A 13,321-nucleotide genomic window follows, 5' to 3' on the forward strand; every position below is an offset into this window, starting at 1 on the left:
TGAACATGATGAACAAAATCACCTTCCAAAGAATAGGAAGAATTTGGAACTCCAGACAAATGAATACTGATAGGGGTAAAAACAAATTGGACGTAACACACCGGATTTGACGTAATACACCCCGACGTCAGCCACCCCTAGACGGCACACTGCCCCAGGGGGCGAGCATTAACACCAACGTAATGTGCACCCTCGCTCACCGTACCCAGACGACCTCATCGTCTGACCCCGCAAGACCGGACGAGGCAGGGGAAGGCGTCGACCAAGGTTTGCCATACCCTGCGGCGGCTCGGCCTCCCACGCAACACCCACGACGACAGACGCAATCGGGTGTACGGCCCTGCCCTGGCAAGATAGCGCATCAGGTAACATCGAACTTACCTATAAATACCCTCGGGCTTCAAGCGAGCCAGGTAGGCACACAGAAGCACGACTTCACCCAAAAACTCCTCTCCCAATCACTGACTTGATCGTCGGAGGGGTCGGGCCGAACCACCGACCCGACCTTTGTGTAGGTACTCGACCGAAGCCGACCCAACCTGGCGTCACGGAGCATTCCAGTCAGATCCCTCGCAATCGGCCGTCACAAGATCCCCCTAGTCACGCCTGATCCTAGTCGTTCGGACCCCTGAACCAGCCGCGTCGACCCTAAGGTCACGGCTAAAAAAGTTACTTACCGTAACAGATTGGCGCTAGAGGAATGGCCGTCCGAATGTCAAGCGATCAGCGAATCCACTTTGGTGAGCCCTCGGCCGCTGGGCTCCCCACCCCGGGGGGACACCCCCCGCGTGAGGAATCCCGTGACGAACGCCCCGCAGCGGCGTCGGAACGTTACTGGCAACTGTTCAATGATCCAGGCTTGTCGCCTCCCGACGGCGCACCCGCCGGCCCACCGCCAGTGTCACTCGAGGCCTTTCACGACCTCACTCATCAAGTCCGGGCTCTGACGAGCATGGTCCAGACTATCATCCCGATCGTCTCCCAACGAACTCCTCCGCATACGACCCGGCCTTCGCAGCAGCAGGAGACCCTCGTCCGGACTCACGTGTCGCTTCCTGAGCTCCCTAGCTCGCCTCGAAACCCGATAACTCAACCCGGGAGCCGGGAAGCAGAAGATACGGCGAACCGCCCCGAGCGTGAGGCTCCGTCTGCCGACTCTACAAATGCCCTACGAGCTCAGTTGCGCCTCGTCAGTCAAAGACTTGACGAAGTACAACAGGAAGTCCGTAAGTCGAAAGGAGAGCTCGGGGTAGACGGACAGCAAGGATCCCCGTTCACCCCCGAGATCCAAGATCAGGCAATCCCGTCACACTTCCGCCTCCCCTCACTAGACGCGTATGATGGTGCCGCTGACCCAGAGAACCACGTGGCCGCTTTTCGCGCCCAGATGGCGCTATACGGGACTTCCGACGCCTTGATGTGTAGGGCATTCCCAACAACCCTACGGGGGCCATCCCGCACGTGGTATAGCAGTTTGAAGGCCGGAACCATCACCTCCTTCGACCAACTCGCCAAAGATTTCGAGCTTAACTTCCTGGCTTACGCTCGACCAAAACCGTCTGTGGCATTACTCCTCGGACTCAACCAAAGGGAGGATGAGCCCCTCTCCCATTTTGTGAACCGCTTTACGACACAAATTCGCGGGCTGTCGGATGCTCACCCCTCTCTATTGATGCAGGCATTCATGACAGGCCTACGGCCTTCCAGGTTCTTCTGGTCTCTCGTGGAACAACCCCCCGCCGCGGTCCCCGAAATGCTTCAGCGTGCTGGCCAGTTCATCGCCGCGGAGACATGGATGGCTGGGAAGTGGGAGCAGCACAAAAAAGTCAAGTCGGAGCCCCCCCGATAGCAACAACCCGCCGCGTCCCATCGTAAGTTGGACAGATCCGACCCAAGGCCTCCTCTCCCCGCCTTGAATTCATCACGAACGAAAATATTTCTCCATGAGAAGGGGAAGGGACTACTCAAGGAGCCCCACCCAATGAGGAACCCGCGAGAGCTCGCGGACCGTTCAAAATACTGCTGCTTCCATCGGCAACATGGGCACAACACTGAACAGTGCCGTGAGCTAAAAAGGCAAATCGAGGAGCTCATCCGCCGAGGGCATCTCGGCCACTACCTTCTGCCGGACAAAGAGCTATCACCTCGCCCGGAGGGCCCCGTCGAGAGACACATCGATGTAATCGCTAGCGGCCCCGCATCGAGGGGGGGCTCCATGTCGGGAAGAAAGGCGTACGCCCGAGCCGCTCCAGACGTAACCTCTGGATACGGGCCCGAGCCCGAAATCACCTTCCCGACCGGGGTATCCGACCAACCCGAACACGATGACGCCCTTGTGATATCGGCTATGGTGGCCAACGTGCAGGTAAGAAGGATCATGGTCGACATTGGGAGCTCGGTCGATATACTCTACTTCGACGCCTTCCAGAAGCTCGGCTTGGCTAGGGAGAATATGAGGCCAATGAGTTCAGCGCTCACCGGATTCATAGGAGATTCGATATCACCTCTGGGGGCTATTACTCTGCCCTTAACCCTAGGGGTCCCGCCGAGGTCGAAGACAGTAATGACCACCTTTTTGGTGGTCGACCTTCCCACTGCTTACAACGCCATACTTGGACGGCCGACCCTCAACAAGGTCAGAGCCGTCGTCTCGACCTACTACCAAACCATCAAGTTCCCGACTCATGCTGGGGTCGGAGAAGTTACGGGAAGCCCCCGAGAGTCCAGGTGGTGCTACCTGATCGCCGTTTCACTACACAAGAGGACCAGGATCGAGCTGCCGCTGGAAGATCCGCGGGAAACAAAAAAGCCGACCCCTCATCCCGAGCCGAGGGGGTCCACCGTGGATATACCATTACAAGAAGCCCGGCCTGACCGGACGGTCAAAGTTGGTTCGGAACTACCCGAACAGGAACGAGAGCAGCTCGTCTGCCTCCTGCGGGAAAATGCCGACGTCTTCGCCTGGTCCCCATCTGACATGACGGGCGTCGATCCAGGAGTTGCACAGCACCATCTCAACATCCCACCTGACGCTCGCCCGGTGAAACAAAGACCCAGGCAGCAAGCCCCTGACCGGCAACGTGTCATACGAGAAGAGGTGACCCGTCTTTTAGCGGCAGGCTTCATAGAAGAAGCCAGGTATCCTCAATGGCTGTCCAATGTAGTCCTTGTGAAAAAACACAATGGAAGCTGGAGGGTGTGCGTTGACTACACTAGTCTCAACAATGCATGCCCGAAAGACTGCTACCCCCTCCCGAGGATCGACCAACTGGTCGACGCGATGGCCGGACACGCACGCCTCTCTTTCATGGACGCCTATTCGGGATACAACCATATTAGGATGGCACCCGAAGACAGAGAGCATACGACCTTCCTCACCGATCAAGGGTGTACTTCTATAAGGTCATGCCGTTCGGATTGAAGAACGCCGGGGCCACATATCAAAGAACGGTGAACAAGATGTTCGCCCACCAGATCGGGAGGAACATGGAAGTTTACGTGGACGACATGATCATGAAAAGCCAAGAGGCCGGAGCACACATTGCCGACCTGATCGAGGCGTTCGCCACGCTACGCAAGTTCGGTATGCGACTTAACCCCACAAAATGTGCCTTCGGTGTCACCTCCGGGAAATTCCTCGGGTTCATCATACACGAAAGAGGAATTGACACCAACCCGGAGAAGGTCCAGGCAATCATCGACATGCAGTCACCCCGGACGATCAAAGACCTGCAGCGACTTAATGGAAGGCTTGTTGCCATGTCTCGCTTTCTCGCCCGGTCGGGCGATCGCTGCCTCCCCTTCTTCAGGGCGCTCAAAAACCCGAAAAGCTTCCAGTGGACGACGGAGTGTGAGGAAGCTTTCAAACAAACGAAATAGCACCTAGCCAACCTCCCCCGACTCGCCTCTGTTTCTCCCTGGGAAAAGCTGGGCCTCTACCTAGCGGCCTCCCCCCATGCAGTCAGTTCCGTCCTGATCAAAGAAAGCTTTGGTGAACAACTTTCGATCTACTACGTCAGCCACATCCTGAGCGGACCCGAGGGGCGTTACCCGCCGATAGAGAAACTCGTGCTCGCCCGGGTGCTGTCAGCTCGGAAGTTGCGCCCCTACTTCCAGGCCCACCCGGTGGAGGTCATCACCGACCAACCCCTTCGGCAGGTCTTATCTAAATTTGATGTTGCAGGATGGCTCCTCAAATGGGCGGTGGAGCTCGGCGAACATGATATAAGATACGTGCCCAGGACCGCCATCAAGGCCCAGGCGGTAGCTGACTTCATCGCGGAGCTAACTCAGGTGGCAGACGGGGATCTCGAGCAACCTCCCAAGGCTTGGATCCTACACGTGGATGGCTCGGCCAGCTCAAAGGGTGCTGACGCAAGATTGGTTCTGCTTGCCCCCGACGGCCGCTCGTTCGAGCGCTCCCTCCGCTTCGGGTTTAAAGCCACTAACAACGAAGCGGAATATGAGGCACTCCTAGCAGGACTCAGGTTGGCCCTTGAGATGCAGGTGGCTGCTATACACGTCCTCATTGACTCGCAGCTTGTGGCCGAGCAGCTCAGCGGTGGATACGAGGCTTGGGACCCAACCATGGCGAAATACCTGGCACGGGTAAGGGACCTAATTGCTAAGTTCCCTTATTTCACATTGTCCAATGTTCCAAGGGAGGAGAACAAGCAGGCCGATGCGCTGGCTAGGCTGGCGTCGAAGCCGACCTACGAAGCACGACCGAAGGTCGAGGAGCTTCCTGCCCGCGCCATCGAAGTAGCGACTACAGCCCCCGGCAGTGTGCCGATCACATGGGTGCAGGAGCTGCTACGCTTCAAGCGGGATGGGACCCTTCCCCACGACGAAGTTGCGGCTCGGCGTCTGCGTCGTACAAACGCGTGGTACACTGAAGAGAGTGGCCGGCTTTATAGGTGGTCCTTCACCTACCCCCTCCTACGATGCTTGGAGCCCGACGAGGCCCAGACGGTCCTGGCCGAGATCCACGAGGGAGTCTACGGAGAACACAACGGCGGGCGAACCTTGGCACACAAAATACTTCGCCAAGGTTACTACTGGCCGACCATGTGCCGGGACGCGAAAGCTTACGCGCAGCAGTGCGGTTCGTGCCAAGAACACGCCCACGCACCCCGACAGCCCGCGGTCCCACTTAGCCCCATCGCGTGCATGTGGCCATTCGCACAGTGGGGGTTGGACCTGCTCGGACCTTTCCCACCGGCTTCGGGGCAACGAAAGTACATCATCGTGGGAGTGGATTATTTCACGAAGTGGGTCGAGGCCAAGCCGTTGGCGACAATCACAGAGCAACAAATGGAGAAGTTCGTGTGGAGAAACCTGGTGACTCGGTTCGGGTTGCCCAAAACCATCATTATGGATAACAGACCTCAATTCACTGGTAGGAGGTTCCGAGAGTTCTGTGCCAGTCATGGCATCCAACTAAGGTTCAGCTCAGTGGCCCATCCTCAGACGAACGGGTTGGCAGAGGTAACTAATCGGTCCATCTTGGACGGACTCAAAAGAAGGGTGTCCGCAGCTCGATCAGCTTGGACCGACGAACTCCCTAGCGTCCTATGGTCACTACGCACCACTCCCAAGACCGCAATCGGAGAGTCCCCGTACAGCTTGACGTTCGGAACCGAAGCTGTCCTGCCACCCGAGGTGGCTATCTCCACCCTTCGGACGAGGAGCTACGACGAGGAAGTCTCGAACGAGGGACTTCGAGCCAGCCTCGACATGCCTCGAGGAGCGACGTGCTAACGCACACCTGAAGGCCCTCTCTTATAAGAGAGCCGTCGCAAGGGTCTACAATAGGAAGGTACGACCCCGACCGATTAAGTTAGGCGACCTGGTCCTCCGAAAGGCCGAGGTCAGCGACCCGACCCGAGCCAGGGGGAAGCTAGCCCCCAAATGGGAAGGACCTTATCGGGTCATCGAGGTAGTCCGATCGGGTACTTACTGGCTCACGACAATGGACGGTTCTCCCTTGCCGAGAACCTGGAACGTCGGGAACCTTAAGAAGTTTTTCGTCTAAAACAAAGAAACCTTTTTCGTTTAGAGAAGAAGAACTTTTTTCCGAAGGAAGAAGCTTTTTGCCTAGGAAAAGAAGAAGGAGACAATAAGACGAAAGGAGAAAAGTTTTTCCTTTTATTGAAGAAAACAAGCCAACTTACAGGACCCGACTTACAAAAACCGGCTAGCAAAACAAAATACAGGACCCTTCTTCATTGTTGGGGCTCGTCCAAGCGATCGTCGAAGGGGACCTCCTCGGGCATGTCCACCCCTTGGTCCTCGGGGTGAGGAGCGAAGGGGTTATCCTCCACCTCGAGACCAGGGTGACGAGCGCGGAAACGGGAAGTAGCGATTCGGTATCCATATTCGAAGGATACCTACCCCGTCCGCGTCAGCCCAAGCTCGAACCTCTTCGACTTCTTGTATGCCTCGAGGAGCTCCTTGTTTTTCGCGGGTCGAAGTCGAGCCTCCTCCGCCAATGCTTCCGAGGCCGCTCTCGCTTCGGCCTTCGCCCCCTCCAGCTTCTTGCTGAGGGCGCTTGCCTCCGACTTCAACAGTCGGAGCTCGACCCGCTCCAACCTTATTGTCTTTTGGAGCTCCTCGTTCGCCTTTTTCGAGGCCTCGAACTCCGACAAGAGGCGAGCCGCCTCCGCCTCAGACTCAGCCGCGCGCCTCTCGGCGGCTGCCACGACCTCTTGACCAGCCCCAGCGCGAACCTCCTCCACCTGGTGGTGGAGCTCGGCATTGCGGTTGATGAGGCCCCCGATGATCCGCCCGGCGTCACGCACCCTGTCCATCAGGGCCGTCGTATAATGGAGGATCTGCGGTAGGAAAGGACGGTTTAAAAAGGGGGTGTCGTTAGGCAAACAAGACTAGCCAAAGCAAGAAGGAAAGTACTTACCCAGATCAAAGATTGGGCGGACTTGTTAAGCAACGCCTCCGAGGGCAGGACATATAAATCCCGAGCCATGTCGGGATGAAGTGCGCCTCGAAGGAACGTTGTGGTGGGGTCCCCTCCGGCCCACACTCTATCCCCCCGGGACAAACCGCCCCAGCGGGCGACTAGGGGGTCGTTGGGCCTCCCGAGTGGAGCCTCCCCTACCAGTCGCGTCAGGAACGGCTCCCCGTCCCCGGTTGGTAGTCGGCACAAGTCACGCATGGAGGTCGGCCGCGGATCCTTCCCAGCCGCACGCCGGCATGCACTCTTGCCTGACCCGAAGTCCTTCACTTTTGGCTATCTTGATGAGAAGCTCATTGACACCAGTCTTAAGAAGTTCCTTAGCCTCTACCCTTCAATCTTGTCTCAGTACTTGGAGTTTGCCTCTGCATGCTCCACCTCCTCGGCCCCTTTCATGACCAAGTACTCTCCCTCCATGAGAGCAAGGGATCAATGACTTTCACAGAAGTCCCGCCTCTACGGTACCATGGCGTTGCCATGCCCATGGCCCTACTATCCTTCGCCTTGCATCTACATCCCTTTTCTTCACGATCAGTAGATATGTCTCTGTGGCACTCCTCTGAGTCCACCTCTATTCTAACTGATGCTTGATTTTGGGTAGCTAAGTCCCTCTGGACTAATCGTCGCTTCCTCGCCCCTTTCGACCCCCTACTTCAACACCTCTGTGTTATCTAAGCAACTCCCTTTGGTCGATGGAAAGACAGACTACAACTCTTATGTATGGCCTCTGCCATCGTAGTATAGGATTTGCACAGATTCTATTCTCCTTAGCTTCCTTGGTAGCAACGTTCGCTTACTCGACCTTGTCCGCTGACTTGTCGGGCTCCCTTAAGTGAATATGGGCTTTGGAGCAGTCCAACTGTCCAGCTGCTTCGATCATACCTCTGCATGATCAAGTCCCTCCCATGGGACTCACTAGTACTTGCATTCAAACTTTTCCCTTGGTGAAACACAACCCCCCATATGCTGATGACGAAGGCTTTCATCCGATGCAAAATTTGATGCACGCACGGAAGACCCGCCTCTGCGGTACCATGGCCTTCACTCCTTGAATCCATAGCCCTTCTTACTGTCGTATTGTTCACCGAAGTGGAGCTTCCAGTAGCGCCCGATCATACCTCCCTATGATCTAGTCCCTCACGGGACTATGTCATGTGTATCGCATTTGCCACGAACTGTTCCACCACGATCCACTGCACCATGTCGCCTCCTGGTGACATCTCCATTGCATTCTGATCCTTGTGGGATGAACTCGAATTGTGATCCCTCCATGTGTGGCCTCTGCCAATACATCACAGGGTCTCTTCCACCTTCGATTTTGTTCGCTCCTTTGGCAATCGACCTTCATCCACCCACTCTTGGGTCACACCTAGATGAAGCACTGCTCTAGGACAGTCCGTCACCTAGTAGCTCCCGAAGTCCACCGACTTCGTTGTAATTAGTGTACCATTGTCTGGATCCTGGGCCTCTACCCCTACCAGCACAATCTCCGCTGCGCACCGCTTCCTTCATGGCAACTTGAATGACAACACTGTGGTATATTCTTCAAGAGTACCCGCGTCTACGTCCTCTTGCCCGGTGCTAAGGCCTTCTGAACCCAACTTCGCCTCCGCAAATTGAGTCACCTTAGTTCCTCCATCAAATGCTCTTCCGAGATAAGGTGCATGTGCCCAGAAGCTCCCTTCATCTTTGGCACTATGCAAGATGAGTCCGCTCCGTCAGAATGAATGACCCATAGAACAACATGATCCTACTCTTGCCTCTACAAGAGTTCATGTCCTTGACCTTTGTCCAAGGAAAGCACTATACCTCCGCTCCATGTTCCATCTTCTATGCTGGCTCCCTTCATACGGCTTGGGTACTTCGCCAAGTTACACCCAAGTTGCTCCGCTACTCGTTTTTGCATTGAGTTGATGGTGGCCCTCGCGCCCACCATTCCACGAGTCAGCCCTCCCTTGAGTCCGATCTCTATATCGACTCCAAGTGTGCCTTCATTTGTGTTGCTTTGGATAGCTCCCCCACTTGATCTCGCAATGCATTCTCTCGAGCGAGATCATGCAACGATGCCTCGCCGCTTGCTCAGTCCATTGAGCTTCGTGGAGTTGTTGTTCATTACGGTACTCCTCGTCAACATGTGAGGTCCGTCCCACATGATTCTCCCTTTGGAGAGCCAGAACTTATCCCTCCTGGATAACTGTCACATTGGAGCATCATCTCTATTCGTTTTGGAGACCACCATCCCCATGGACTACTATGATCTACTGAACAAACTGTGCATTGTTCTGCCTCCTGCAACCGCACTTGTTAGATTGCGACTCCACGTCAATACAGCCCCCGCTGCACCACTCAAGGCCTAGCAACATGTTGAACTCGTTGCACCCTTCAGCCTCCTACAGATGTATCCTTCATATGCCGAAGAGAAAGTTTCAATGCTCCATGGCACCGAGTTTCGATTGCCTTGGGATGGCCTCGAACATTCCATTGTCCACATACAAGCTCATGCATGAGTACCAAATTCTTTGAGTTAGCAATTCCCCTCACCTCTGTGAGCTTTGCACAACTCTTTGTTGAATCTCGGATTTTGATGATAAAATCAATTGATGGGTTAATTGATCTAATCCATATTATTGAGTTAAGCGTGCAGGATTAACTATGATAACCAGAAAACATAAAGCAAGAATACCAGAGTCAAGTTCGATGGATGTTTAAGAGTCCGAAGAATCGTCGGAGATGCTGTCGGAACCAACCAAGAAGAAATCAGGAACTTGTCGGAATTTTTGAAAGTTCGCCGAAGAGATCGTCGGAGGTTCGCGGAGATCACCGAGAAGGCTCGGCTACTCATTGAAGTCGTCACAAGATCGCGAGCCTGCTGGGAGTCCATCGGAAGAAATCCGAGGGCATATCGGAAGTCCGCCGGAAGTTCGTCGGAAAGCTCGCCGGAACAAGACTTAACGTTCGTGGTTGAAAATTGCTTGGGATGTTTTTAGTTACGTAGTTCATATGAAATTAGGATTAGGATTAAAAGATAATCCTATATCCTGGTTAGGGGCCAATTGGGCCCAAAATTAGACTTGGTTTGGGCTGAACTTAAAGCCCAACCAGTGAACCGAAGGGTCTGACGGTGGCACCGCCAGACTGGGCGGTGGCACCGCCCAGCACCCGAGAGCCAAGCGGTGGCACCGCCAGTACACTGTCAGTGTCAGACACTGACAGGCGGTGGCACCGCCAGCATCGGGAACCAAAGAGAATTCAAATTTTGGAGCCCAAATTTGAATCCTCTTAAGGCCTATAAATACCCCTCAATTCTCAGCTGAGATTACAGCTTTTTAAGAAGCAATTGATTGAGAGAAAGGTCTTAGAAAAGTCTTAGCAATTCTTGTTTTCAATTTGTTAGAGTGTTCACCTCCTTCTTTCTTGCTGAAAATTTGTAAGAGTGTGAACCGCTTGTAAAAGGTTGTAAGAGGGGTATTTGTCCTTCTCCTTCAAGAGATTTGCTAGTGGAAGTTGGGAGCCTCATCGAAGAGGGCCTCGCAAGTGGATGTATGTCATTTGACCGAACCACTTTAAAATTTGCATGATCTCAGGTTTGTATTTTCTTATTGCTATTTACATTACTGCAAACCTTCTTACGTGCTTTATTTCCTTATTACCTTTGCTGCACACCTTTACGAACACGCGTTCAAGTTAAGCTTTTCAAGTTCGGTTTTTATCGTATCAAAAGATTTGTCGAAACCAAAATTTTAATCCGCTGCACTAATTCACCCCCCCCCCCCCCCTCTCAGTGCCACTCCGATCCTAACAATTGGTACTAGAGCAAGGCTCACTCTCATATTTGGTTTGATACCCAAGAGAGATGGCTTACTTCGGCATACATGAGGGTCATTCTATCATACGTCCACCCATGTTTAATGGGTCAGATTATACTTATTGGAAGACTCGTATGAGGATCTTCCTCATTTCCATGGATTTCGAGCTTTGGACTATAGTCGAAAACGGATTTCGAAAATCTTCTCTTTCGATGAGCGAATGGAATGAATCGGAGAAGAAGGTTTTTACTTTAAACGCAAAGGCTATGAATGCCTTGTTTTGTGCACTAGACAAAAATGAATTTAATCGTGTTTCAATTTGTGATTTGGCTTTTGATATTTGGAGAACTCTTGAGGTCACTCATAAAGGCACTAGCCGAGTGAAAGAGTCCAAAATCAACATCCTTGTGCACTCGTATGAACTTTTCCGAATGAAATTAAGTGAGTCCATCGGAGACATGTACACCCGGTTCATGGATGTCATCAATAGACTCAAAGCTCTTGGTAAAGATTTTACTAACTTTGAACTAGTAACTAAAATCTTAAGATCCCTCCCTAAAAGTTGGGATCCAAAAGTTACGGCCATTCAAAAAGTCAAAGACCTTAAAACATTCCCTCTTGAAGAACTTATTGGGTCTCTAATGACCTACGAAATGACATGTCAAGCTCATGACGAGCACGAGAAACCCCTTCCAAAGAACAGGAAGGATATGGCACCCACATCACAAGAAGATCACTTGAAAAGAACATCAAGTGATGAGGACAATGACACTAACATTGCACTTTTGACTAAAAAATTTAAAAATTTTTAAGAAAGAATAAATTTAAAAATAATATAAAAAATAAATTTGAACACAAGAAGGACCAAGTTATTTGCTATGAGTGCAAAAAACTGGGACACTACAAGAACGATTGTCCCCAAGCCAAAAAGAGAACATCAAAGAAGAAGACGCTCAAGGCAACGTGGGATGATTCAAGCGCGTCCGAAGAAGAGGAGTCCAACACCGAGCAAGTTGCTCATTACGCCCTAATGGCCATCGGAGAAGAGGTAACGGATTTAATTGATGCAGATTTACCATATCATGAATTATTAAATGCCTTCCATGAGTTATTTGATGAATGTAAGACAATTAGTAGAAAATACAAATTGCTAAAAAAGGAGCATGATAGTCTCACTTGTAATTTCGATAAATTAAAGACTGAATATCATGATAGTTTAGCTCCATGTATAAAATGCCATGATCTAGAAACTCTCCAAAAGGAGAACTTGCTACTTAAGGATACCTTGAAGAAATTCGAGGTTGGTAGTAAGTCTTTGAACATGATCCTTACAAATAAGGGTCACGTTCCTAAAAGAAGTGGAATCGGATTTGTGAGAAGTCCTCACCAAAATCCAGCCACCTTCATTAAAGGCCCTGTCTTACATGTTCGACACCAAAGCAATTGCAACTTTTGTTGCAAATATGGACATAAAACTTATAAATGTCCATTCTGTTAGGATCGGAGCGGCACTAAGAGGGGGGGGTGAATTAGTGCAGCGGATTAAAACTTCGGTTTTAGAAAAATCTTTCGTACGATAAGAACAGAACTTGAAAAGTTTAACTTGAAAGTGTATTCTTAAAGTTGCGCAGCAAGGGTAATAAGAAACTAAAGCAGTAAGAAGGTATGCAGTAATGTAAATGACAATAATAAAATGCAAACCAGAGATTACGCCGATTTTAGAGTGGTTTGGTCAAATGACCTACATCCACTTGCGAGGCCCCTCTTCGATGAGGCTCCCACCTTCCACTAGCAAGTCTCTTGAAATGGAAGGGTAAACACCCCTCTTACAACCTTTTACAAGCAGCTCAACCTCTTACAAATTTTCAATAAGAAAGAAGGAGGAGAACTCTCTAGCAAATTAAAAACAAGACTTGCTAAGACTTTCTAAGACTTTTCTCTCAATCAAAATGCTTCTCAAAAGTTGTAATCTCAGCTGAGATTTGAGGGGTATTTATAGGCCTCAAGAGGATTCAAATTTGGGCTCCAAAATTTGAATTCTCTTAGGGTTTCCGATGCTGGAGGTGCCATCGCCCAGCCAAGCGGTGCCACAGCCCAGCACTCGGGTGCTGGACGGTGCAACCACCCAGCCAAGGAGGTGTCACCGCCCAGCTCTCGGGTGCTGGGCGGTTCCACCGCCCAGCCAGGCGGTGCCACCGCTTGGCTCTCCGATTCATTGGTTTGGCTTAATTTTAGCCCAAACCAAATCTGACTTTGGGCCCAGTTGGCCCCTAACCAGGATATAGGATTATCTCTTAATCCTAATCCTCATTACAAGTAAACTACATAACACAAAAACATCCTAAGCAAGTTTTCAACTGCGAACGTCGAGTCTTGTTCCGGTGAGCTTTCCGACGAATTCCTTCCGACGGACTCCCTGCAAGCTCCCAATCTATGTGATGACTTTAACGAGTAGCTGAGCCTTCTCGGTGATCTCCACGAGCCTCCGACGATTTCTTCGGCGAACTTCCGACACGTTCCTGATTTCTTCTCGGTTGGTTCCGGC

General features: G+C 51.9%; 1 protein-coding gene across 1 annotated transcript; it reads left to right on the plus strand.

The window, feature by feature from the left end:
* The first annotated feature begins 1,981 nt into the window (after positions 1 to 1,981).
* On the plus strand, positions 1,982 to 5,760 carry LOC135649043 (uncharacterized). Its single transcript, XM_065167139.1, has 4 exons — positions 1,982 to 3,160; positions 3,340 to 3,850; positions 3,962 to 4,158; positions 4,210 to 5,760. The coding sequence occupies exons 1-4, from the start codon at positions 1,982 to 1,984 to the stop codon at positions 5,758 to 5,760; spliced, it is 3,438 nt and encodes a 1,145-aa protein (XP_065023211.1).
* Positions 5,761 to 13,321: the final 7,561 nt, after the last annotated feature.

The sequence above is a fragment of the Musa acuminata genome, chromosome BXJ3-9, assembly GCF_036884655.1.
Source record: "Musa acuminata AAA Group cultivar baxijiao chromosome BXJ3-9, Cavendish_Baxijiao_AAA, whole genome shotgun sequence".
Classification (NCBI taxonomy): domain Eukaryota; kingdom Viridiplantae; phylum Streptophyta; class Magnoliopsida; order Zingiberales; family Musaceae; genus Musa; species Musa acuminata.

What these genes read in the sequence shown, in the direction of transcription:
- LOC135649043 (XM_065167139.1), top strand. Translation starts at nt 1,982, where the DNA reads ATGAGGAACCCGCGAGAGCTCGCGGACCGTTCAAAATACTGCTGCTTC. An exon ending in CTTCCAGTGGACGACGGAGT is followed by an intron (nt 3,851 to 3,961) that starts GTGAGGAAGCTT and finishes CCCCCCATGCAG; the next exon opens with TCAGTTCCGTCCTGATCAAA. An exon ending in CCGACCAACCCCTTCGGCAG is followed by an intron (nt 4,159 to 4,209) that starts GTCTTATCTAAA and finishes TGGGCGGTGGAG; the next exon opens with CTCGGCGAACATGATATAAG.